The 27,456-nt window shown below is 44.1% G+C and overlaps 1 protein-coding gene across 1 annotated transcript; it reads left to right on the top strand.

The window, feature by feature from the left end:
* On the top strand, positions 1 to 26,549 carry dnajc8 (DnaJ heat shock protein family (Hsp40) member C8). Its single transcript, XM_033044901.1, has 9 exons — positions 1 to 118; positions 6,432 to 6,533; positions 8,741 to 8,797; positions 12,068 to 12,134; positions 13,111 to 13,205; positions 17,121 to 17,192; positions 19,555 to 19,646; positions 21,466 to 21,541; positions 26,042 to 26,549. The coding sequence occupies exons 1-9, from the start codon at positions 29 to 31 to the stop codon at positions 26,156 to 26,158; spliced, it is 768 nt and encodes a 255-aa protein (XP_032900792.1). The 5' UTR covers positions 1 to 28; the 3' UTR covers positions 26,159 to 26,549.
* Positions 26,550 to 27,456: the final 907 nt, after the last annotated feature.

Raw genomic sequence — 27,456 nt, 5'->3', positions numbered from 1 at the left:
GGAGGGTCACGTGGTGCAGGGAGGCAAGATGGCGGCGCAAAGCGGCGCGGCGACGGGCGGCTCCTCGCCCGGCACGGACCGCATTGGCGAGGAGGCCTTCAAGGTCTTCCTCACTGAGGTAAATGCAGCGCCCGGCGGGACGGCAGCGTGCGGGCGGCAGAGCTGAACTGAGCTGAGCTGAGCTGGGCTTTTGCTGGGCGCGGGTTTGGTCGGGTCGGGTCGGGCTGAGCTAGTACTGGGCCCGGCGGGGCGGGGTTGGGTTGGGTTCGGCTAGGCCGGGTTGGGGGTCAGGCTGGGGCTTGGTTTGGTTTGGCTAGGTTTAGCCGGGCCGGGCTGGGCTGGGGCTGGGCTGGGCTCGGGTAGGCTGTGCCGTGCCCGGGTTGGGTTGGGTTTTGTTTGGCCGGGTCCTGCGGTGGGAAGACGCGTGGGAGCGCTCGGCCCGTACCCGGTCCCCGTGGGCACCCTCCCCTCCCCGATTGGTAGGTAGGAGCTGTCCCCCCCCCCCCCCCGGATCCTTCATTAGTCAGTGTGTCTGCCCCACCAGACATTGAACCCCCCCCCCCCCCCCCGCGTACATTAGAAACATAGAAAATAGGTGCAGGAGGAGGAGGCCATTCGGCCCTTCGAGCCATCACCGCCAATCGTTGTGATCATGGCTGATCGTATCTTATTGGACAGCCCGATCCTACACCCTGATACCTGATAAGGATGTGGGAAGTGACCCCCCCTATGTCTCATTGCTGGACAGGAGCTGCCCCCCAAATCCCCGGTTGGTCAGCGAAGGCGGCACCCCCGATATCTCATTGGTGGGTGAGAGCTGCACCCCAACACCTGATTGGTGGGCAGATACGACACCAACCTGCCTTTGGTTGGTGGGAGCAGTTCCCCGCGCTGTGATAGGTGTGTAAAAGTAGCTCCCCGATCCTTTATTGGTCAGCGGCAGTGGACCCCGACTTGTGATTGGTTTTGGGGGGGGGTGCAGACCCCCTCCCCGATCAGCGTCTGGTAAGTTTAGAGCAGCAACACCCGCTCCCCACCATCTGATGACTTGGCCACTAAATGGGATACAAATTCCAGCATCTTAAGTCTGAAGAAGGGTCCCGACCCGAAATGTCACACATCTTTTTTTCTGCCTGACTGACATGCTGAGTTACCCCAGCACAGTGTGTCTATCTTTGGTCTGATTCAATGCTGTATAACTCAATGACTCCTCTGGATCTTTGACCAGATACACCTGGAGAGAAAATAAATGATGGATAAATGTATTTTAGGTTTTTTTGTGTGTGCAGTTCTGATGAAATATTATAGAAGGGAAAAGTGACTTTGGGAGATATGTAAAGTCTCAAATTACCTCTAGGGTAGATGTAAAAGAGTCGATGGAATGATATTGACAACATCTCTGGAGAACATGAATATGTGACATTTCCAGTTGGACCTTGCTTCAGACTGACTTGAAACATCACCTATCCATATTCTCCAGAGATGCTGCCTGACCTGCTGAGTTACTCCAGCACTTTCTGTCTCTTTTTGTAAACCAATATCTGAAGTTCATTGTCTTAAAAAACCCATCCATACATGAGCACAATGAAAACCATACATGGGGACAACAGAGTGCAGTATATAGAGCTACAGCTACAGGGAGAGTGAAGTAAGAAAAAGCTCCAGGTCTGCAACAAGGTAAATTGGAGGGGAGTGAGAGAGGGAGGTGGGGGAATTGTGATGACATACCTTATGCATGTTATCATTAGAGGTCCGTTCAACAGTCTGATAACAGCAGGAAAAATGCCCTGGTGGTATGTGCTTTTGTAATTTCTGCTAAGCATGAGAGGGGAGAAAAGGGAATGACAATGTGAGTGATCCTTGATTAGGCTGGTTACTTTCCCGAGGTGATGTGAAATGTAGATAGAGTTGATGATGGGGGTAGACTGGTTTGTATTAGGTAGTCAGCCTCATACACAACTCTGCAATTTCTTGCAATCTTGGACAAAGCAGCTGCTAAACCAAGCTGTGATGCATCCTGATTATGTACAAGAAAGGACTGCAGATGCTGGTAAAATCGAAGGTTGACACAAAATGCTGGAGTAACTCAGCGAGTGAGGCAGCATCTCTGGAGAGAAGAAATAGATGATGTTTCGGGTCGAAACGTCTGAAGAAGGGTCTCGACCAGAAACGTCGCCCATTCCTCTCCATAGATGCTGCCTCACCTGCTGAGTTACTCCAGCATTTTGTGTCTATCCTCATGCATCCTGATTAGGTTTCTGTGGTGCATCTGTAGAAATTGCTAAGAGCAATTGGAGATGTGCCAAATTTCCTTTGTCTTCTGAGGAATGAGAGGCGTTGTGCTTTTTTGGCCACAGCATCAATGGGGATGGACCAGGACTAAATGTAGGTGATCCCTACACCTAGGCTTCTGAAGCCCCCGACCATCTCCACATTATATACAGTGCAGGAAGGAACTAGATACTGGTTTAAACTGAAGATAGACACAAAAAGCTGGAGTAACTCAGCAGGACAGGCAGCATCTCTGGAGGGAAGGAATAGGTGATGTTTCGAGTCGAGACCCTTCTTCTGAAGAAGGGTCTCGACCCGAAACGTCACCCGTTCCTTCTCTCCAGAGATGCTGCCTACCCAGCTGAGTTACTCCAGCATTTTGTGTCTTATCTTCCACATTGATACTGTCTGGGGCATGTACTTCATCCTGCTTCCTGAAGTCGATGACGAGCTTCTTTGTTTTGCTGACATTGAGGGACAGGTGGCATTATCCTGACACCGTGTTACTAAGCACTCTCCTGCACTCCATCTCACCTTTCTTCAAAATCTGGCCTACTCCAGTGGTGTCCTATGCAAACCTCATGTCAGGTTTATTGCCGTATGCACAAGTACACTGAGGTACAGATATAATCAAAATCTTGCTGCAGCATCGTAGACTCATAGACTCAGCTTTAAAAAAACATAAATTAAATATAAATCACATAAAATTCTGCTAGTGGTAAAAAATAACTGCAAATATGACATTGGTGGAAAAGACAATTAGAACAAGACCAAGTCCACATTAGAGCACAGTGGGTTCCAAATTGTTCCTGTGTCAAGGTTGGGATTAGGGTTGTTTGGTTTTGTTCAAGATCACGATAGTTGAAGGATAGTCGCTGCCCCGAACCTGTTGGTGTGGAACTTGTAAGCAGTTGGAGCAGAATTAGGCCACAATTCGTGAGTGTACTGAGTAGGGGACTGAGATGAAGTCAATGAACAGTACCCTGCCACAGGTATACTTGATTTCCAATGATGTGTGTAGGGCCCGGGAGATGCCATCTGCTGTGGACTTGTTGCAGCAATGTATAGAGTTATGTTGGGGAGTCATCACTCATGGTCTGACTAATATTTGTTCCACTATCAATATCACCAGCGCAGGTTATTTAGCTCTGAATAACGTTGCTTTTATGAGGGCTTGCTACGTGGGATAAGGTTAATTTCCTACGTTTCAGCAATGATTATAGAAGCAAACAAAATGTTGGAAGCACTCAGTGAGGGAGGCAGCATCAGCAAAATAGTCATTTAACATTTTGGGCCAAAGACTCTACATCAGGACCCATTAGCATTGATTATTGCATTCCTCTTTGGCCAAGAATTTCACTTGGATATCTTAAAGTTGTGGAGTGTGTTATATGAGTGTAACGCAGTCATCCTATTTCAGATTTACATTGATGCAACAAGAGCTTATATATCAGCAACTGCAACCCATACTTAAGTGTAGCAGTGTAAAAGGCCATTACTGACATTGTGTGGGAGACATAGTTGATGAGATATGGGGAAGGCATCAGATCTTGTTCATGTATCCAGGGGGATAATTATTTAAGCAAAGTACAGGCTTGTTAAATGGCATAACATGAAACCGATGCAGCAAAGGATTTATTGAAGACTTCAGCTGGCAGCGCAGTAGGGTGATGGATAATATTGAATGCTTACCTTAAAACAAAATATTACGCTGTTTAATGCATTTCCCATTGAATTAAATTTATTTATCAAGTTGATTTAGAAAAGGGCCTTTGACAGCCTTGCTGTGAGATTGTGTCATTTGGATTTAAATCCATAATCTTGGCCTCAAAAGAGGCCAAGCATTTTGTTTTGCCAAATGAAATCAAGTAATGTATCATGATCTCAACTCGTGGACGACTCCAGAGGTTATCCGAGAGCTCCACCTGTCAATAAATATCTGCTCTGGTCTCAGCAGACTGGATTGCTATTTGTGCGGGCTAGTTTAGTTTAGAGATACAGTGTGCAAACAGTTTGTTTACGAAGGAACTGCAGATGCTGGAAAATTGAAGGTAGACAAAAGTGCTGGAGAAACTCAGCGGGTGCAACAGCATCCATGGAGCGAAGGAAATAGGCAACATTTCGGGCCGAAACCCTTAAGGAAATAGGCAATGTTTCGGGCCGAAACCCTTAAGGGTTTCGGTCCGAAACGTTGCCTATTTCCTTGGCTCCATAGATGCTGCTGCACCCGCTGAGTTTCTCCAGCACTTTTGTCTACCAGTGTTCAAACAGGCCTTTCTGCCCACCATGTCCATGCCGTTCATCGGTTACCTGTTCACACTGGTTCTATGCTATCCCACTTTTGCATCCATAAAACAGTACCACTAGACATTGCTGATAATCTATGCAGTAAATTTGATAATCTGATATGCGCAAGGCATAATAGATTGTGTCGGATTAATGGGAATCGACTAAAATTGATATGTGATCCATCAGTAGTTAATGGTTGGAGACACAAGAGACTGCTGATGCTGGAATGATGCTGATGCTGGCAACAAAAGATGTACTGGAGGAATTCAGTGGATTGAGCTGCATCTGTCTGGTGGGGGGGGGGGGGGGGGGAGGGAATTGTCAACATTTTGGGTTGAAACCCTACATCAGGACTGAGAATGGAAAGGAAAGATTGTCAGCATATAGAAGTAAGAACTTCATTGTCCTCTCTGGGACATATGACAATAAAACACTCATGACTCTCTCTTGACTCTTGAGGAGAGGGCGAGGGGTGAGACTTTACTTTAAACTTTAGAGTTGCAGCACAGAAACAGGCCCTTCGTCTCGCTGAGTCCGCACCGATCACTGTGCTATCCCACACCCCAGGTACAGTTTTACAACTTTACCGGAGCCAATTAACTTTGGAACCTGTACGTCTTTGGAGTGTGGGAGGAAACCGGAGCACGCAGTCACAGGGAGAACGTACAAACTCCATAGAGACAGCACCCGTAGTCAGGATTGACCCCAGGTATCTGGCACTATAAGAGAACAACTCTGCTACTGCGCCACTGAGCCGCACACTGTGGGCAGTGGGTGATGGGAGGGGTGAGCGGTGACAGGAGGCTTGTACCAGGTAGGGGGGCAGGGCTGGAATTGGGAGATGGGCAGCTGGGTGATAGGTGGAAGCAAACAGACAAAGAAAGGGGGAAAAAATGGTAGATGGAGCCAGTTGGGGTGAAAGTGGAGACAGAAGTTGGAGGGTGGTAAATGGTGACACAAAGGCTGTTATTGTTGGAATCTGATAATTTAGTAAGACTCTCATGGGAACCATTAGGGGAAAGGCAAATTGAATCAAGTGATGGGGAAATGTGTGGTTCATAGGTGAGTAGATTTATTGTTGATTATTCCTTGCTATCTTTACAGAGACTAGCCTGTATTTTTCCAAACTCTAGATGCATTCAGGGCTTTGGGGGTCAGGGTCTGTTGGAGACACCCTTCAAACAAGAGAAGGGGTATCAACCGAGGGGGGGGGGGGGGGGCACATGAGTGGTTGGTATGAGGATAGATGTGGTGAACATGACTGAATATAATGTTAATGAATATATAAATACTGAGGATGATATTCTCAGTGTTTGCACGTTTCTTGTCTTGTTTATATATTTTAATTATTCTGAATAATGGTTATTATTCAGGGTTTAAAAAAAATTCAGGGTTTAATGTAAGTTTAGTCAGATACTTCAGCACATGGTGTTCAGATTTGCGAACTTGGGAAAAAGGGTGAATTTCAGTTACCGAATTAGTTGTAATGTGAAGGTTGTCTATAGTTGGAAGCCTTAGTTAATAACTGGTTTTCCGAATAATGAGAAAGGAAACAATTTTTTTTTAAACCTTGTGGTTCTTGGTGTCCCAAATCTGGAAGCCAGGTCCAACAATGAATGTAATCGTTTTCTCCTGTGAATGTTACTCTGTTACAAGAAAATTGTTGCTTTAGTCCTGTGATATTCTGGCTAATTACACTTTATTTTGTTTTGCGGTATGCAGAATCTTTTACGCTTCTTACTTTCATATGTTTTAGTTTACCTTGCAAAAATGTACTGCATCTACCAAACATCACAATGCTGTATTTTAAACATTTTAATTAAATAATTCACTGAAACAGCCTTGGTATAAACAGGGTTTTGTTTTTGCAGGTGAAGCAAATTGAAAAGAGGGACTCCGTTCTCACACCAAAACAACAAATTGAAAGGCTTACAAGACCTGGATCCACGTATATCAACCTAAACCCATTTGAAGTAAGTCATTGTAGATGTGTTTAGACATTTGACAAATACCTGAGTACTGACATCCTGAAAGGAAAATCGATCCTCGTTCTTCTCAAGTTGCCCGCAATCAAGCCTATGGTGCAGGAGGAACTGCAGATGCTGGTTTAAACCGGAGATAGACGCAAAATGTTGGAGTAACTCAGCGGGACAGGCAGCATCTCTGGAGGGAAGGAATGGGTGACATTTTGGGTTGAGACCCTTCTTCACACTAGAGTCAGGGGAGAGGGAAACAAACCTTTGGTCCTGCGATCTCTTAGTTCTATGCTCATTTGCCTAAGATCCCTTTCCTGCCTTTTGGGCTCTGTCTCATGTTAAGCCAGCCTCTTCTCATCCTCTGACTGAATAACTCTTTACAGCCCCCCGTTCCCCCGTCCCCCTATCGCCCTCCAGTTTACTTTCTTGCAATGACCCATCACGCCAGGCCCTACCCACCTGAACCAGAATCTCCCATCAACTACCATTCACCTACTCCAAAGTTTTCTATAGAAGTTGTTCCAAGTTTTGCTTTGCAATTTCTGACATGCATTCTCCCTTAATACTTGGTATCATCTGATCCTTGCTATTTAAGCAGTTGGGCATGCTCTATTGTTAACCATGACCATATCTTATCCTTTACTTCAATTCTATTTATCATATCTCTTGATTATGTAATGTTCAAAACCCATTGATCTTTGTTTTGAATTTCCACATCTGGGACATATAAACGTTAACCCAGGTTCTAGCTTCTCAGATGAGAAACATCTACCCTGTCTAGTTGTTTAGGAATTTTAGACATGTCTGACATGGTTTTCGCAGAAATACCCTTCTCATCAGTCTGATGAAAAGTTGTGCACCCACACCAAGTCAACCAAATCCTTCGTTAAGAGTTGGAAATGAAAATGCTGCACAGTAAAACACATGGCACATCAATGTCCTTTATAATTGCAACAAAGCTACTTGTACTCTCTCCCCTCGCGGTAAAAGCTGATCCTCCATTTGTCCTTCCAATTGCTTGCTGCTCTTATATAAACACTCAATAATTGGAAAAATATCCTGCCTTCTCTAAATTAAATAATGTATCACAATAGACAATAGGTGCAGGAGTAGGCCATTCGGCCCTTCGAGCTAGCATCGTCATTCAATGTGATCATGGGTGATCATCCCCAATCAGCACCCCTGTCTTCTCCCCATATCCCCTGACTCCGCTATTTTTAAGAGCCCTATCTAGCTATCTCTTGAAAACATCCAGAGAACCTGCCTCCACCGCCCTCTGAGACATAGAATTCCACAGACTCACAACTCTCTGTGAGAAAAAGTGTTTCCTTGTCTCCGTTCTAAATGGCTTACTCCTTATTCGTAAACTGTGGCCATTGGTTCTGGCCTCCCCCAACATCACGAACATGTTTCCTGCCTCTAGCGTGTCCAAGCCCTTAACAATCTTATATGTTTCAATGAGATGCCCTCTCATCCTTCTAAACTCCAGAGTGTACAAGCCCAGCTGCTCCATTCTCTCAGCATATGACGGTCCCGCCATCCCGGGAATTAACCTTGTAAACTTATGCTGCACTACCTCAATAGCAAGAATGTCCTTCCTCAAGTTAGGGGACCAAAACTGCACACAATACTCCAGGTGTGGTCTCACTAGGGCTCTGTACAACTTCCCAGTATTATGAAAATCGCTCACTATCTTGCCCCGTTATTTATTTGTCTGCTGTCCCTTTGCAGACCCCTCGCATCCTTTCAACATTCAGGCATCCATCACACTTTGCGTGCATGTAAAATAAAAATACCTGGCCTCCGCACATCTCCTTAAAATGTCCCCCTCTCACTTTAGCGCTATAACTGTTTATAGGAGTGGCACAGTGGTGCAGCTGTAGACCAGATGCCCTACAGCGCCAGAGACCCGAGTTTGATCCTGACTATGGGTGCTGTCTGTACAGAAGTTGTACGTGCTCCCCGCTTGGATTTTCTCCGGGTGCTCCGGTTTCCTCCCACACTCCAAAGACGTGTGGGTTTGGAGGTTAATTTACTTTGGTAAAATTGTAAATTGTCCCTCGTGTTTAGGGTAGTAAGGGGATCGCTGGTTGGCGTGGACACGGTGGGACGAAGTGCATGTTTCTGCGCTGTATTTCTAAAGTTTAATCTCTGAATGTTTAATGCAGTATAGAGTTTAATTAACACATTTTTTGTTCCCACAGGTATTGCAGGTAGATCCCGAAGCAACAGATGAAGAGCTGAAAAAGAGGTTCAGACAGGTAGAAACATCTCTGTTTGCCATGCTACAGGCTAAGATAGCAACTGATCTTAGGTACAGTCGACTCCATTTAAGTGAGTGAACAAAAAACTGAAAATTCCAAAACATTTTCTTATTTACATCCATAATGTTTTATTAACTAAATTCTGTTTTGGTTGAAAATTCTTGTTAAGTGAATACTTTTTCTGATGAAATGCGATGGCATTTTACCATGGTTAGAGCCCAGATATAATATGTCGCATGTAATTTATTTCAACATTTCGTACCAAACCAGGTTGTGGCAATTTAAAGGAAATTACATGAAAAGCTTTTCCCTGCACCACCTCCGAGCCCTGGGGCCCTTTTGGTAAAGGCAGACCCATGGGTGTAGGCGGCAACTGGGGTTTCAGCACGCCATCCAGAAAGGGCATGTTTGGGATATGAACTGTATTCAAGATTTAACTCGAATGATTACCAGGTAGAACAGCCTGTGGATGCCAAGTTGTAGAAACAAAGAACTGCAGATGCTGGCTTATACCAAAGATAGACACAAAGTACTGGAGTAACTCAGCGGGTCAGGCAGTAATTCTGGAGAAAAAGGATGGGTGACATTTCGGTTTGTGACCATTCTTCAGACTGAAACGAGGGGGTGATGAGACCTGTGGGGGTGGGGGGGGGGGGGGGGGGGGGGGGTTGGGGGTGAAGACCTGCAGGTGAGAGAAGACCAGGACATATAGAGGCTGGCCTTCCCAAGCTGACAATGGGCCCACAAGGCACCACCCTGCCTGCCTGCGGCCATTTGTGGCTAGCCTTGCGTAGTCCTGGTCTTCTCTCGCCTCCAGCTCTTCACCCCCTCAGTCTGAAGAAGCATCCTGGCCTGAAATGTCACCTATCCTTTATCTTCAGTGATGCTGACCGACCCGCTGAGTTACTACAGCACTCTGTGTCTACCTCTACTGGTGTCAAGGCTTGCAGATGAAGACCAGCTTCAATGGGTATGGTACATGAGGACTGCCGCTGCCTCTGGAACCAGTATGAGTCAACACCTTGAGGAGCAAATTGGTCAGACAAGGATCCAACAGTGAAAATGTACAGAAGTTCTGTTCCAAGACAGGGCATTACTATTGTTTCACCTGTGGGAAAACCAGTTATTCACTTAACAGGAATTGACATTACTAATGTTGATTGTTGCTCTTAGTTGTAAGAAACAATACTACTTTGACATTTTCTACAATTTTTATTAATTTTACTCATGTTAAAACAGTTGGCAATGCTTTTTATTTTAATTCACTGGGGCCATATCATGCACGAGACAGAGCATTTCCTTTACCAGCCTATGAAAATCTACACCTTTTTCTCCCATATTTTCTCCCCTCCTCAAGGTGCTGACTCATGCTGGGGTATGGTTGTCTGTACTCTGTTTCCGGCATCTCACCCAAGTGGCCATTCTTCAGCTGTGAGCCTAGACAGTGAGTATCGTCAGGCTACCTTCACCCAGCATCCATGTGTATATCCAGCAATCAGTAGCAAGCACTCGGGCTGATTTTCCTCTCAGCCAGTACTTGATTAGTACGGGTGTCAGAGATTACAGGGAGAAGGCAGTAGAATGGGGATAGGAGGGAGAAATAGATCAGCCATGACTGAATGGCGGAGTAGTCTTGATGGGCCGAATGGCCTAATTCTGCTCCTATCACTTATAATCCATGATGATCTATATCTTAAGCCTTCTGAGTCTGAACACACTTATGAACTCCTGTAGCACCATATTAAAAAATTCAGGGACTTCGGTACAAAACCGTACACCTTGTGTGGGGCTTTCTGGTCTTGCCATTCGATGCTGTCTATCTGTCAGGATCTGTCCGTGGGTTAACAATTCACCTCCTGGTCTGTGCATAGGTTAGCATTTATGTGCAATGCTTTAGGCTCTTGTCACAGTGAAGATAGAATTGTTGCATATTTAGGAACAGGTGCAAGAATGTTAGCCCTTGAACTAGATCTGCCAATGAATGAGATCATGATTGATTAGTGACTGGATTCCATTTCCCCATTTTTCTTTAAATCTCTTTAATTCAGGTAGATTTAGATTTATTAATTAGGTTTTCGCTACTTTTCAACAAATGTCTACCACTTTATTCACACGGAAGCGTTTCCTGGCTTCATTCCCAAAAGTTGTAGGCTTTAAAATGTTCCTGTCCTAGACCCCACACCCATCTGTTCCAACCTAAAATTGGCCCATTTACCTTTAATAGCTTCCTTCAATTTTTCGCTCAGTACTGTCAAATCCCAACGTGCTTATGTAAATTTAGGGGAGTTCAATCAGAGATTTATGTAATTCTATAATTTAATTCTTGAAGTCCAGCTATCAATGTATCTTTCTGAAGTAGTGCCTCCCAGCCTGCTTGTAGTACTCCTGATGTCTAATGGGTATCTCGATGGTATTTAACACTAGCTTTCTTGCTTTTGTTTTTGGCTTCATCAATTGGGAGTTGTTGCTTTTTAATGCCATTGTATTCAAATACCTGAATATTGGCATTTATTTGAATGACAAGAAATAATTGGCATACAAATAAGTGTATTGTTTAAATAAAGCTTGGCATATAGGGTCATGGCAAGATGTGTTGGAAGGAACTGCGGATGCTGGGTTTAAACCAAAGTTGGACACAAGATCCTGGGGTAACTCAGCGGTACAGGCAGCATCTCTGGAGGGAAGGAATGAGAGAAGAAGGGTCTCTACTCGAAACATCACCCATTCCTTCTCTCCAGAGATGCTGCCTGGCCCGCTGAGTTACTCCAGCTTTTTGTGTCTTATCTTCAGGTCATTGGCAAGACCCTGGCTCACAGTGTCCATGTTTCCTACAACCAGTTCTGCCACGTTTCTAAGCAGACCTGAGCCAAGGTTTATTTGGCATCCTTCATATAATTGATGCGGGAAGTGATTTGGAATCCTCTCAGTTTTACAATGGTTGGAGCGGGGAAAGGAAAACAAATCTTGTGTTTTCATCTTGGGGCGAAAGAAGCATGAGGAGGTTTTTTAACATATTTAAGTTTTTGATAAGCAAATCAAAATTGCTTTGGGAATTGGAAAATTGAAAGACTTGAAAGGTGAAGAATAGAAAGGGGAAAAAAGTACAAGCATTTATTTAAAAAAAAAAAGAATAAAGTATTTCACAAATTGAATTGTGTATTCTCTGGCCGTGTGTGCAGTTCTGGTGATTTTTTTTTTTGCGTGTTTCTATAGTTGCAATATTTTTAATAATGCACGTATCACAAGGAATCTTCTTCATCATTCCAGCTCTCAATCCTGGTCCATCCAGACAAAAATCAAGATGACCCAGAACGAGCACAGAAGGCTTTTGAAGGTAAGGAAACACAATCACGATGGGCAGAAATGCGTCGGAAGGAACTGCAGATGCTGTTTTAAACCGAAGATAGACACAAAATGCCGGAGTAACTCAGCGGGCCAGAGGAGTTACCTATTCCTTTTCTCCAGAGATGCTGTCTGACCCGCTGAGTTACTCCAGCTTTTTGTGTCCATTCACGATCGGAAGAAGATTGACAACAATAGTGCAGTTTCTTTGTGGAATATCATTGCATTTATTTGAGGAGTTACATATTAAGATGATGTAACGTTTTTTAAAATGTGTTTTGACGAAGGATTCTTTTTGGTTTGTAGATCAGTTGAATCAAAATATTTTGGTTAAATTCAGGATTCTAGTGCCGAATATTTATAGGTCAGACCGTCCAACAACCCTCATGCAACCGACACAGACGGGTGTTAGGCCAGAGTCACGGTTAAATTGGATAAGATGGCCTGCAGTTAAATGACCAGAAAGATTCCATGTTTATGCATATTCGAGTGATCTTGATTTGAGCAGTACTCAATTGTTCAAGACTTCAAAGATAACGCTTCTGTTCTAGTCGGGGCACAATTGTCCTTCTTGCCCCTCAGCTAGAAGTTGGAAAAAGTAACCTAGGTGCCTGAAGATTGCCTGACGAACTGCGGATGCTGGTTTAAATTGAAGGTAGACAAAATGCTGGAGCAACTCAGCCAGGACAGGCAGCATCTCGACCCGAAACGTCACCCGTTCCTTTTCTCCAGAGATGCTGTCTGTCTCAGCATTTTGTGTCTACGTCATCTATCCATGTTCTGAAGAGACGCTGCCTGACCCGCTGAGTTACTCCAGCACTTTGTGTCCTTGTTTTTCACCCTATCCGCGTATTTTGCCTTTTCTCAAGGAGACCCAGAACTGTCTTGTGTTTTGAACACAAGGTGCAGATCACAAACATGGTGTATACACTCTTAAATTAAATCCTGACTCTTTTGTCATTCCATAGCTGTGGACAAAGCTCATAAGATGCTAATGGAGCCAGATCAGAAGAAACGTGCCATTGATGTGATACAGGCAGCGAGGGAAACGATAGAACACAATGTAAGCTTGCATCGACTCTGCCGGCTTAACCCTGAATGGAGAATACCATTGGTACTTTTGTTGATGTCGCAGGTTCCTCTTGATTTTGAAAGTTTATTTAACGATAAAAGGATTTGTTCTTTATGCACTCTTTGCCATTGTGTCCCCCAAACATAAATGTCTCATGTCCCCATTTGCTTTTGTTGTAGCACTATAATGCTGATATAAACCCCAGGTTTATAATGCACATGCTAAGGTTTGAAATGTATGGTCAGTAGCATTTGATAAAACACCCAAGCCCTGTGATATGGGAAGAAAAAGCTGGATGTTACAGCTTGGAATGTACATTAAGCTCAATTTAAGTCTTTAAGGTGAAGGCAGGAACATTCACTCATTGGGGCATTATCGTGCTTATTTAGCGCAGACAAAATGGTTCTTTGCCCCCCCCCCCTAGTAGACCATGTTGGCATAATATAGGTCAAGCTGGCAACTGTAATGTACTTGTATAGACATTGTGTAGGGTGGCACGGTGGTGCAGCGGTAAAGTTGCTGTCTTACACTGCTTGCAATGCCGGAGACCTGGGTTCAATCCCCACGAAGGGTGCTGTCTGTACGGAGTTTGCACGTTCTCCCCGTGACCCACATGGGTTTTCTCCGAGATCTTCGGTTTCCTCCCACACTCCAAAGACGTACAGGTTTGTAGGTTGATATGCTTGGTATAAATGTAAATTGTCCCTATTGTGTGTAAGACGGATCAATACTGTTTCAAGCATTTGTTGGATTTATTAAGTTTGATATTTCAAAATATTGCCTTAATTCTAATATCGTATAGGAAAATGTTCCTGTCCTAGACACCACAATCATCTGTGGTTTCTTCAATGTTACAATAGTCCCTGCCTCAACTACCTCCTCTGGCAGCTCGTTCTATATACCCACCACCCTTTGTGCGAATTCAATTTGTTTTAAAGAATCGGAGTACACTGCAGGGATAATTAGAATGAACATAGAAAGCTGGAGTAACTCAGCGGGACAGGCAGCATCTCTGGAGAGAAGGAATGGGTAACATTTCGGGTTGAGATCCTTCTTGATGTGGATGATCACAGTGAATGGCGGCGCTGGCTTGAAGGGCCGAATGGCCTACTCCTGCACCCATTGTCTATTATTGTCTGTTCAAACCCGTAACATCACCCATTCCTTCTCTCCAGAGATGCTGCCTGTCCTGCTGAGTTTCTCCAGCTTTTTGTGGCTATCTTCGGTTTAAAGCAGCATCTGCAGTTCCTTCCTACGCATTAGAATGAACGTGATGACTATGCAAACCATTAACTTATTACTGTCATGTATAACCATTTCAACTTGAAGCTTTTCTACAAATATTATTTTAAAAGTTATTTGAATGTCACTTTCATGCCTGATATTTGTTCTTCTGCTGTTTAATCTCATTAAAGGTTTAACTGGAGTTGACTTTTATGATGTAGCAGTTCTATACCTTTATATTTGAGAAGTAAAAACAAACACTATCTCCTCCCATTTAATCAATTTTGTAACTCGATCTTTTATATAATCTAAAGCAGCAAACTTCATCAGGGTCAAACTAGCACACCATTTTCTAATCACAGTTGGTTAATACAACAGATAAGAGAAATGGAGTATCATTTAAGGTTAAGAAGAAATCCTATTTTTCATGTAAGACCAGTAAGTGGATATCGGGAGAGTATGGGATATGTTAGAGTGAAGATAGACATAAAAATCTGGTGTAACTCAGCGGGACAGGCAGCATCTCTGGAGAGAAGGAATGGGTGTTGTTTTGGGCTGAGACCCTTCTTCATAGAAACATAGAAAATAGGTGCAGGAGTAGGCCATTCGGCCCTTCGAGCCTGCACCGCCATTCAATATGATCATGGCTGATCATCCAACTCAGTATCCTTAACTTCCTTCTCTCCATACCCCCTGATCCCTTTAGCCACAAGGGTCACATCTAACTCCCTCTTAAATATAGCCAATGAATTGGCCTCAACTACCTTCTGTGGCAGAGAATTCCACAGATTCACCACTCTCTGTGTGAAAAATGTTTTTCTCATCTCGATCCTAAAAGATTTCCCCCTTATCCTTAAACTGTGACCCCTTGTTCTGGACTTCCCCAACATCGGGAACAATCTTCCTGCATCTAGCCTGTCCAACCCCATAAGAATTTAATAAGTTTCTATGAGATCCTCCCTCAATCTTCTAAATTCCAGCGAGTACAAGCCGAGTCTATCCAGTCTTTCTTCATATGAAAGTCCTGACATCCCAGGAACCAGTCTGGTGTTCAGACTGTTAATAGAGTGGTGGTTCTTCCAACTATAAACCAACACTGATTTTGGATGATCAGCCATGATCATATTGAATGGCGTTGCAGGCTCGAAGGGCCAAGTGGTCTACTCCTGCACCTATTTTCTATGTTTCTATGTAACACTAAGTTAGCCATAGTCTGGTTTGTCCATACCATACCATACCATACCATACCATACCATACCATACCATACCATATAAGGAGGACTAAGCCACAAGTTGCCTTGATCCTGTGCAGCAATACAGTGCGATACCAGCTCAGTCATGATTTGAAGATAGACACCTACAAGTTATAATCTGGTTCTATATACCCACCCAAGTTATAATCTGAAGTTCACTTTTTCTGTGTGATATCCATATTTCCGTAATTCCTTGCGTGGGTCCGATACCAACTGATCACAGTAATGAATATGTTTAAGAAAGAACTGCAGATGCTGGAAAATCGAAGGTAGACAAAAATGCTGGAGAAACTCAGCGGGTGAGGCAGCATCTATGGAGCGAAGGAATAGGTGACGTTTCGGGTCCCGAAACGTCACCTATTCCTTCGCTCCATAGATGCTGCCTCACCCGCTGAGTTTCTCCAGCATTTTTGTCTACCTACAGTAATGAATATCTTCAGCCCTCGGATCCGATGTAGTACAAGGTCTACAACCCTTCCGATTCGCGAAATGTCTCCTCAACGTGGTCCTAAAATGGCTGACCTCTTGTCCTGAGATTGCGCAGTTTCTAGATTCTCCCGCCAGATGACCCTACCATTGAGAATCTACCCTGCCAACCTCCCGTAGCTTGCTAACGAGGTGTTAGTGGTCATAAAACCCGGGTGGGGGCAAGTATAGTTATTGGTGAGATCAGAGAACGAATGAAAACAGCAACAACAGCTGCGTCCGCTGGACTGGAGGGCCGCAGCTTCGACCACCCCGGGCCTCGGAGTTTGAACCACCCGTTCGCGGAGCTTGGATTCAGCCGTGGGACTGACATTACTTACCATCGCCCGGCGGGGTCACAACATCCGAAGCCTGGATCGCCTCGGGGCAGAGGGAGAACAAGGAGGGAAGAGACAAAGACTTAAGACTTTTGCCTTCCATCACAGTGAGGAGGTGCCTGGTGAACTCACTGTGGTGGATGTTAAATTTGTGTTTATTGTGTGTTTCTGTCTTTTTTATTATATGTATGACTGCATGGCAACAACATTTTGTTCAGACCGAAAGGTCTGAATGACAAATAAATTCAATTCAATTCAATACCTCTGACTAGTACTTCAGTTATTTCTGTACCTTTACCACTTTAAATTTAGAGTCAGCAGTTCCTTGTTTTGCCACTAGATAGCTCCCCTGCACTCACAGAATGAGCTCAAGGTTTTTGTGCCTTAAACCAGCATCTGTGATTCCGTCCAACACCATTAACTAATCCTTCAGTTTCATTTCTCTCGGTTATCCCAAGCACCAGAGGAATAGTTTGTGACCTTCTTGATCCAAATCCAGTTTTATTTTGACTGGATTGCGAATTAGTATATGTGCTAAAACGTTCAGTGAAATAGAATTGAAAGTCGTGCAGAGTCAATGACCTGTTGTCGTATCTTCCTTTACCTTGCATTTATTTTTATTTTAGATGAAAGAGAAAAGGAAGACATTAAAGAAAGAAGGCAAGCAAGCTATTGTGGAAGAAGATGATGCTGAAATGGTAAAAACATCAATTATGGCAGTCAATAGTATTATTAGGATTGAGTTTTATAGATTGTTATTATGCGCCTTGCATTTAAATTGGGGGTTTGGGTGATGGAGTGAATACTTTTAGCCCTGGTGGCGTATAAAGTGTGAAATTAGGTACTTGAAAAGATTGAACATTTAGCAGCTGTATACAGAGGCTGCACTGTAATCGCCTGCTTCACTGCTAGCCAAAGTGAGCAATACCAGGGTTACAACTGCTTATTTCTAACCATTTATCTTCAAACAGAACCATTTTCTAGCCTCGTATGTGAGAAATCTATTTTTTGTGGAATCGTTCATCAGGTGCTATTTCTAAAACGAATTTTAGCTTTGATACATTAAATGCAATACGATTCTATCAAACACATTGCAGTAAAATGTTATGAAGACCCATGGATAAAATATTGAAAATTATTTCTGCAAGACAATGTTCATGCATCTTGTCCAGAAATTGTTTTTCTTTAATTTATTTAAAAAATGAGGGTGTTTAATTCGGGAACAGAAGTGTAAATTGGTCTCTTATCCCCTCAAAATAAACTAAAACCTCTCAGCACGATGCTTTAATTAACAATTGGAGGGTCTACCAGAGCGGGTTGTTCAGGAATACTTGGTGGAGGGGAGCTAGGGAGTTAAGGGCCTGTCCCACTTAGACTATTTTTCTCCTCGGATGCCCAAAGAGTCTTTCTGGTCGCCGCTGGATTTTCAACATGTTCAAAAAATTTCGGCAACAGTGGCCTTGATGCCAATGAGCGTAGCTTGACTTCTCCTGACATAGGTGCTGTTGTAGGTTGTCACCAGGTGTCGTAGGTTGTCACCAGTGCTGACTTTGGTGAATTCCCATTGGCGACTACCTATGTCAACTGGCGACAGGAATCGACGACTGAATTGTCTTCAATTGTCTTCAGTTGTCGTCGACAGGGTCGTACCTTGTCGCAGGTGGACGTAGTTTGATTTCGGTTGTCGTAGGTTGTCATAGGTGTGGTCGTAGGTGGACGTCAAAACGAATCGGTTGTCAGTAGCTTGCCGTAGCTTGACGTCGACTAGGTTGTAGGTTGTTGTAGCTTGTCGTAGACATTGTCTAGACAATGTCGTTGGGGGGGGGGGGGGGGGGTCCAGTCGTCGCTTCTTTGGTGACCTGCCACGACTATGGCAGTCGCCGGCAGTTACCCAAAAAATCGCCTAAATGGGACAGGCCCTTTAGAGAAATTAAATGAGCCAATTTTCATTAGAATCAGACAGTGGGTAATGCTTTTATAATTGTTAATGGTTGGTATGGTAGAAAATAAAATATAATAAAAAGGAACAGAAGATGCTGTTTTATACCAAAGATAGACACAAAATGCTGGAGTAACTCAGCTGATCAGGCAGCATCTCTGGAGAAAATGGATAGCTTACATTTTTCCCAGTGATAGAAACATAGAAAAATAGATGCAGGGTAGGCCATTCGGCCCTTCAAACCAGCGCCGCCATTCAATATGATCTTGGCTGATCATCTAAAATCAGTACCCTGTTCCTGCTTTTATCCCATATCCCTTAATTCCTTTAGCCCTAACAGCTAAATCTAACCCTCTCTTGAAAATGCCTGACCCGCTGAGTTATTCCAGCTTTTTGTGTCCTATCTTTCGAAGAAAGTGAAGCTCTTTGCAAAAATCGAGGAGTCTTATACCAGGCACCTTTGCGACTCGTGCTCCCCTGGGGTGATATCCTCCCCTCGTTTGAGGGGTGTCTCCACCACGCCTGGCCCTTCAATGTCCATCAGGCTAAAGTGGACATTGGGGAGACTGGTCAATGTTATCGTGGAGCTGTAAGATTTGTGCAAAAAAACTCCATGCATCAAAGAGTTCCGTTTTTAGTTTAGTTTCGAGACACAGCGCGGAAACAGGCCCTGCGGCCCACCCAGTCCACGTCGACCAGCGTCGAACTCGAAATGCTGGTGTAACTCAGCGGGACAGGCAGTATCTCTGGAGAGAAGGAATGGGTGACGTTTCAGGAAGGGTCTCGACTGAAATATACTGAAATACCACATTATATAATTGCTGATTTGAATTGATCCTGATAAGCAGATGGAATTCACGACCGAGTGTCCTCCTTTGCAAAACATGTTTGACAATAATCTGAAGAAGGGTCTCGGCCCGAAACGTTGCCTATTCCCTTCGCTACATAGATGCTGCCGCACCCGCTGAGTTTCTCCAGCATTTTTGTCTACCTTTGATTTTCCAGCATCTGCAGTTCCTTCTTAAACATTTTGACAATAGCTCGGTCAATTTAGCGCTAGCTGCCTGTTCTATCTGAAGCTGTCGCTATTCAATCTTTTTGTTTTCTTTAAATCTTACCAGTTCAAGCAATCAGTGCACAAACAAACAATGAAGTTGTTTGCTGAGCTGGAAATTAAAAGGAAGGAACGTGAAGCCAAAGACATGCATGAGAGGTATGGAATTGCTTTGAAACTTATTGTCCTAAGCAGTCTGTCTCAAATAAGCTGAAAATGTTCATCATATCTCGGAAATAGACTGCACATGCTGAGCAGTGTGTAATTGACTCTCAGTTCAAAATGAGCTCCTTCAAACTATTCGTATTTCATTGATTTTCCAATATATCTTCCAACCCATGCACCCATGCTGCGGTAGAGCTGTTGCCTCACAGCGCCAGAGACCCGGGTACGATCCTGACTACAGGTGCTTGTCTGTATGGTGTTTGTACCTTCTCCCCGTGACCTGCGTGGGTTTTCTCCAAGATCTTCGGTTTCCTCCCACACTCCAAAGACGTGCAGGTGTGTAGGTTAATTGGCTTGGTATAAGTGTAAATTGTCCCTAGTGTGTGCAGGATAGTGTTAATGTGTGGGGATTGTTGGTCGGTGCAGACTCGGTGGGCCGTAGGGCCTGTTTCCACGCTGTATCTCTAAACTAAACTAAACACTGAACTTGATGCATCGAGTTCTGCAGCATCCAATGTAAAACTGCTGTTCCGCTTGAACCCTCTTCCAGCCTTCTAACCCTCTCTGCTTCATCTTTAGTTTGTCCCTCTTGCCCATCAGTTAATCATTCCCAGATCTGCCAAGACCCTCAATTCTTAAAATGTATCCCCCTTACTCGAGAGGCATCAAGCCAAGGTCAAAGAGACCGGATTCTAAGACGTGGGTGTGTTGCCGGATATCAATTTTTCGTGCTTTTCATGTTTAGTTTAGAGATGCCGTGCGGAAACAGGCCCTTCGGCCCACCGAGCCCGTGCCGTATACTAGCACTATCCTACACATCAGGGATAATTTACAATTTTTACCGAAGCCAATTAACCTGCAAACCTGTACATTTTTGTAGTGTGGGATGAAACTGGAAACCGGAGCACCCGGGGAAAGCCCACGTGGGTACAGGGAGAACGTGTAAACTTCGTACAGATAGCACCTGTAGTCAGGATTGAACCCGGGTCTCTGGCGCTGTAAGGCAGCAACTCTACCGCTACGCCACCGTGCTGCCTCCTGTGTTCTGGAATGCTATGCTAATGACAATGACATTAGAATGGATGCATGCATTTGAAAACGCTATTTTATTTTTCCGAGCCATTTCTTGATTCAGATTTGTTTTGTTTTTTATGTCTTCAAATTGCCAATCCTGTTCCCGTAGAGAATTGTTAAAGCTAAAATAAGTCTTTCTGTGGCCGTTTATATCTTTTGCAATTCTCGCTCCTGCTACCGCCAATTGTTACCTTTTTCTTTCCTGTGGTTAATGACCAGCTCTGGAATGAAATTGAATGGGTTTTTGGCCATTATCTCACCTCATTAAGGAAATACAATTTTGTGCATGGGTAGGAATGAACTGCAGATACTGATAGACGCAATATGCTGGATGGAGTAACTCAGCGGGCCAGGCATTATCCCTGATCTACTACAATCTCTATCTACATCTCTGATACTGCCTGACCCGCTGAGTTACTGCAGTATTTTGTGTCTGTCTTTGTGCTTTCTGACCATTGTGTAGAGGTGGGGAGAGGATGTGGAAATTATCATAACTCTGTGTGTGTGATAGACGTTATGGGTCACCTATTCCATTTCTCCGGAGATGCTGCCTGTCCCGCTGAGTTACTCCAGCATTTTGTGTCTACGGATTAAACCAGCATCTGCAATTCTTTCCTACACATAACTGTGTGTCTGTGTTGTAATAGATCGAGGACTGAAATCCATTTGATGTTATCCAGCAACAGGCAAACAGTATGTTGAATTAATTTTCATTCATTGCATCTATTTTATCATCCAGGAAACGACAAAGAGAAGAAGAAATCGAACAGGAAGAGAAAGTCAAACGTGATAAAGAGTGGCAGAAAAATTTCGAGGTTTGTAAAACCCTAACAATTCCCTGTCTATATCTCATGGAAAGGTTTATGCAACAATAAATAGTTGTTATGGTCCTTCTCTTACTGAGAATGGCTTTTGAAAAGGCAATTTAGTTTATTAACTAACTCGACATTGAGGTCCAGTAAATTATGTTAAAAAAATATATTAATTTAATGTCTTGAAATGGCCTTAAAATTGATCTATTTCAGATAGAAAATTAGATGCTAAATTATAAAGAAGCAGACTATAATTAAAATGCCCAGTGGGTTGCAAGTTCCAAATTTGTATGTAAATTTCCTTCTGGATGAATTTTAAAGACAATTTCATTTCATTTGCATGGTGAGCAAATCTAAGGATGTCAGCAAGCAGGGTGGAGGATGTGCCCTCTTCTTCTTGTGAAAGAAACACAAAAAAACAAAGGAATAGTTAGATCTCAAGCTGGGTGTTGAGCAGCCGGGTTGTTGTCTCTGCGTCAATGTCTGCCAGGCTCTGACCGAGCACCATTTGGTGGGTGGTAGAGCGGGTACCCAGAGATGACATGGTTGGCTGTCTGTTGTTCTGCTCCACATTCCAGTCCAGAACCAGGGGCCACAGTTTAAGAATAAGGATTAAGCCATTTAGAACGGAGACGAGGAAACACTTTTTCTCACAGAGAATTGTGAGTGTGTGGAATTCTCTGCCTCAGAGGGCGGTGGAGGTGGGTTCATCTGGATACTCTCAAGAGAGAGCTAGATAGGGCTCTGAAAGATAGCGGAGTCAGGGGATATGGGGAGAAGGCAGGTACAGGATACTGATTAGGGATGATCAGCCATGATCACATTGAATGGCGGTGCAGGCTCGAAGGGCCGAATGGCCTACTCCTGCAACTATTTTCTATGTTTCTATAAATGGCAGTGCTGGCTCGAAGATCGAGAAAAAGTGTTTCCTCGTCTCCGTTCTAAATGGCTTACCCCTTATTCTTAAACTGTGGCCCGTGGTTCTGGACCCCCCCCCCAACATCGGGAACATGTTTCCTGCCTCTAGCGTGTCCAAACCCTTAACAACCTTATATGCTTCAATGAGATCCCCTCTCACCCTTCTAAACTCCAGAGTGTACAAGCCCAGCCGCTCCATTCTCTCAGCATATGACAGTCATGCCATCCCGGGAATTAACCTACGCTGCATAGTTTATAGCAATAGCAAGAATGTCTTTCCTCAAATTAGGGGACCAAAACTGCACGCAATACTCCAGGTGTGGTCTCACTAGGGCCCTGTACAACTGCAGAAGGACCTCTTTGCTCCTATATTCGATTCCTCTTGTTATAAATTCCAACATGCCATTCGCTTTGAACACATTTTATTGGTCTGTATTTTTCTGCCAACAGTTTGAGCCCCTCTGTTATGTGTGTGTGGAAGTCATGGACAATAGTCAATAGGCAAGAGAGTTTTATTGTCATGTGTCCCAGATAGGACAATGATATTCTTACATAACTTCTGGGGATTGCCACGCGGAACATGAGAACACAGAAGTTGCTGTGGAGATGCTTTGCTTCTCCAAAACCTTTTCTAAAAAAAGTAACCTTGCTAAATGACTCACGGTTTCTCGATCCTCTTCCTCGCCACAAGACTCTACCCCTCCCCAACAGACTTCCTCTTGGTGTTGAGCTCATCAAGAGGGCAAATGGGAAATTGTTCTATATTTGTCATCTCCTTCCTTACTTTGGTTTAGTTGAGAGGCACAGCTTGGAGCCAGGCCCTTTGGCCCACCAAGTCCACGCCGACCATCGATCACCCGCTCACACCATATCTAAGTTATCCTACTTTCACATCCACTCCTTCCACACCAGGAGCTCTGGAAGTGTCCTGACCCGACACACACCGAAGAAGGATCTCGACCCAACATGTCACCTATCCATTTTCTCCAGAGATGCTGCCTGACCTGCTGAGTTGCTCCAGCATTTTGTGTTTATCTTTGACTGGCATGATATTCGTCATCTCATTGGGGTTGGAAACACTTTGAGAAGTTAGAAGTGATCGAATCTCCAGCAAGAATTATATAGGGATGGCAAAGTAATGCAATGGTAGAGTTGTTGCCTTACCCAGAGACCCCGGTTCGATCCTGACTGCGGGTACTGTCTGTATGGAGTTTGTACCTTCTCCTTTCTCCAGGTGCTCCAGTTTCCTCCCACACTCCAATGACATACAGCTTCGTACGTTAATTGGCTTTGTTAAAATTGTAAATTGCCTCTAGTGTATAGAATAATGCTGGTGTACGGGGTGATCACCGGTCGGCACAGACTCAGTGGGCCGTAGGGCATGTTTCCACACTGTATCTCTAAAGTCTAAAGTATATAAGATTATATATAAGTCTAAATTATATAACGTATATAAGATGAAACATATAAGATTGTTAAGGGCTTGGACACGCTAGAGGCAGGAAACATGTTCCCGATGTTGGGGGAGTCCAGAACCAGGGCCACAGACAATAGGTGCAGGAGGAGGCCATTCGGCCCTTCGAGCCAGCACCGCCATTCAATGTGATCATGGCTGATCATCCCCAATCAGTACCCCGTTCCTGCCTTCACCCCATATCCCCTGACCGCTATTTTTAAGAGCCCTATCTAGCTCTCTCTTGAAAGCATCCAGAGAACCTGCCTCCACCGCCCTCTGAGGCAGAGAATTCCAAATGCGCGCCTGTCTGCGTGTTTTGAGTCTTTAAAATAGTTTGGGGCTCCCTCATTCCATGTGCGCTAATCTGACTGAATCACTGTAGTAAGCAAAGATCCTATAGCGAGCAAGATAGATCACTCGACGATAAAGACGTAGTACGGTCATGGGCAGATTCATGGGTAATTTTCGGCCCCATTTCCGTAACCGGCTTCCGTCTCCGCACCAAAGATCCCGTAGCGGAGCAAAGATACTAGTGCGGAGACGGAAGCCGGTTACGGAAACATCCTCGTAAAAATAAAAGTTATTTGGTAAAAATCTTCTCCTCATTTTCAGAATTTTAATTTATTAATACAAACTGTTCCCCCGCAACGTTGATTACACTGCGGGTCGGGTCGGGTCCGGTCCGGTTACTGAAATGGATGAAAAAAAGGCCCACGTACCGCTCCGTTGCGTACTACACGTCAGCCCATTGCACTTAGCAGGAGTGATCTATCTTGCTCCGCTATAGGATCTTTGATAGTAAGCACCAGAGCAGCTCAGATTTGGGTGTCCTTCACTGTGTATCTGTCTTTAAATCTTGCACTGTCTCCTCTACTCCACCCGCTCCACCCCCGCCCCCATCTCTGTTCAGTATTTGAGGGCGTTTCTGTTTCAAAATTGGTAAATTACTGTAGGCGGCTGATCTGCTGTGAGTAACAACAAAAATATATTATGTTTCAAAAGTATCCCCAACATGGTGTATTACAGATAAAATGCAGATGGTGCTGCTCTGAGAACAGCCTTCAAGAGTAATGCTTTCAATCGGAGCTGTATTCGAACTCCTCTCCCAGAAGTATGCTTGCTTTTCACAGAATAAATGCTGCTTAGTGTCTGTCCTTGTCAGATACCTCCGGTGCCATTTATGGCATAGATTGCAGGGGCAGGGTAGATGCCACTGGATCTTTACAAAGATAGAACACTGACTGAGATGGTGATGAGTGCATGTCACTTCTATCCTTGCCACCCATCAATGTGACCGCTGCCTTTCAGAGCATCTGAGCGTTCTGCAGACGAAGCAGTAGCTTTTATTTTGAATGCAAAATAGTTAACGTTGTAGAAAGGAACCGCAGAGGCTGGTTTACACCGAAGATAGACACAAAATGCCGGAGTGTCTCAGGAGAGAAGCCGTTTTAGATCGAGACCCTTCAGACTGAGAGTCAGGGGAGAGGGAGACTGGAGATATGGAAGGGTAAGGTGTGAAAAGCACAGATCATGGCAGATGGTGATCGAGGAAATGCAGAATGGTTCATTGTTGGCTGGGGGGAAGTTGACAACGAGGCATACACACAGTAAAATATTTCAGGAGGAATGTAACTGATAACGTGATAAAGATATTGATTATTGATTTCTCTTAACTTCAAGTAACCCTGGCATTCCCTCTCTCTCCATCCCTCCCCCATCCAAGGTACACAAAAATGCTGGAGAAACTCAGCGGGTGCAGCAGCATCTATGGAGCGAAGGAAATAGGCAACGTTTCGGGCCGAAACCACTTCTTCAGACTGACTCCCCCATCCAAGTCATACTAGCTTCTCGTTTTCACCCAAAGAACAGCCTGTTTTCTTTATTAACGTTACTTTTTTTGCATATCTTTCATTCATTGTTCTCTATCTCACGCCATCACCGTCTATATCTCTCGTTTCCATTTCCTGTGACTTTTAAGTCTGAAGAAAGGTCTCGGCCCGAAACGTCACCCATTCCACCTCCCCAGAGACACCGCGTGTTACCCTGGCTTTTTGTGTCTATGTGATAAAGATCGGTCGGTCGTGGTCCTCTGTGTTTTTGTGCTAATACCTCTGCATCTTTCGCCACAGGAGAGCAGAGATGGTCGCGTGGACAGCTGGAGGAACTTCCAGGCCAATAAAAAGACCAAGAAAGAAAAGAAACGGAGTTTTCTCAAGCCCCCCAAAGTCAAAATGGAACAGCGATAAGGGTAGCCTGTCTTTTACATAAAATAGGAAATCACAAACACAGCAACGTTTATTCCAGAACATGTTCTTCGCTTAGGAGTGGTGTTTGCAATTTAGTGGCAGAAATGTTTGTTTTCCTATCCATTCTACTGACTCATAAATGTTGTAGCTACAAGTACTTCTGACGTTGATCCCTGGTAATCTGCACAGCAGGGCACCACTGCCCCTTGTTTCTGAAACAACATGATATAAATGTACAGTATAAAAGAGGTTGATAATGGCCGCCTATCTTTTTCAAAACCTTTAATTTTTAAGCCCTGTAATTTAACGTTTTGTACCCTTTTTGTACTGTGATGAACAATTTGTCTATCTTTAGTCATCAAAAGTCATTAAAAGTGTTTGGAAATAACAAGGCTGCCGTTTTGATTTTGAAACGCGATGAGTTTTGGGTGGTACCCATACATGATATTAAAACTGCATAACATTTTGGTGAGGTGACTTTCATGTTCTTGGAGATAAAATGAAGGCATTAGCTATGAACATGTCTGACAGGGCAGCACGGTGGCACAGCGGTGGAGTTGCTGCCTTACAGCGCCAGAGGACAGGTTTGTCCAAGATTGCGGGCGCTGTCTGTACGGAGTTTGTACGTTCTCCCCGTGACCGCGAGGGCTTTCCCCGGTTTCCTCCCACACTCCAAAGACATGCAGGTTGATAGGTTGATTGACTTTTGTACTAAAGATTTCTAAGTTGTCCCTGGTGTGTGTAGGATAGTGTCAGTGTATGGGGATCGCTGGTCGGCACCGACTCAGTGGTCTCCGCGCTGTACCTCTAAACTATGATACGATAAACTAAACTAATTGTGGAGAGACTATTTCTGCTGGTACTACTTGCAACCTGAGATGTTGTGGCAATAATGCACGTTTTGAGTCTTTAAACTTGTTTGGGCCACCATCATTGCAAGTGCTCTAATCTAACAGAGCTACATCACTAGAATAAGCATTAAGTAAGTAAGTAAGTTTATTGGCCAAGTATTCACATACAAGGAATTTGCCTTGGTGCTCCGCCCACAAGTAACAACATGACATACAGTGACAGTTACGAATGACTCAGAAAACACTAAACATTAATAATAATAAGACATTAATGATAAAACACCATTGATCAAGCATGTGATCCAACAAAATACCAGATCAAAGGGAGGCTACAGATTTTTGGCTGTTGAGTAGAGCAACTATTCGTGGATAAAAACTGTTTTTATGTCTGGCTGTGGCAGCTTTGACAGTCCGGAGTCGCCTTCCAGAGAGAAGTGATTCAAAGAG

This window comes from Amblyraja radiata, chromosome 27 (assembly GCF_010909765.2).
Source record: "Amblyraja radiata isolate CabotCenter1 chromosome 27, sAmbRad1.1.pri, whole genome shotgun sequence".
In the NCBI taxonomy this organism is placed as follows: Eukaryota; Metazoa; Chordata; class Chondrichthyes; order Rajiformes; family Rajidae; genus Amblyraja; species Amblyraja radiata.
Note: the sequence above shows the minus strand (reverse complement) of the source record. Positions and strands in the feature narration are given on the sequence as shown.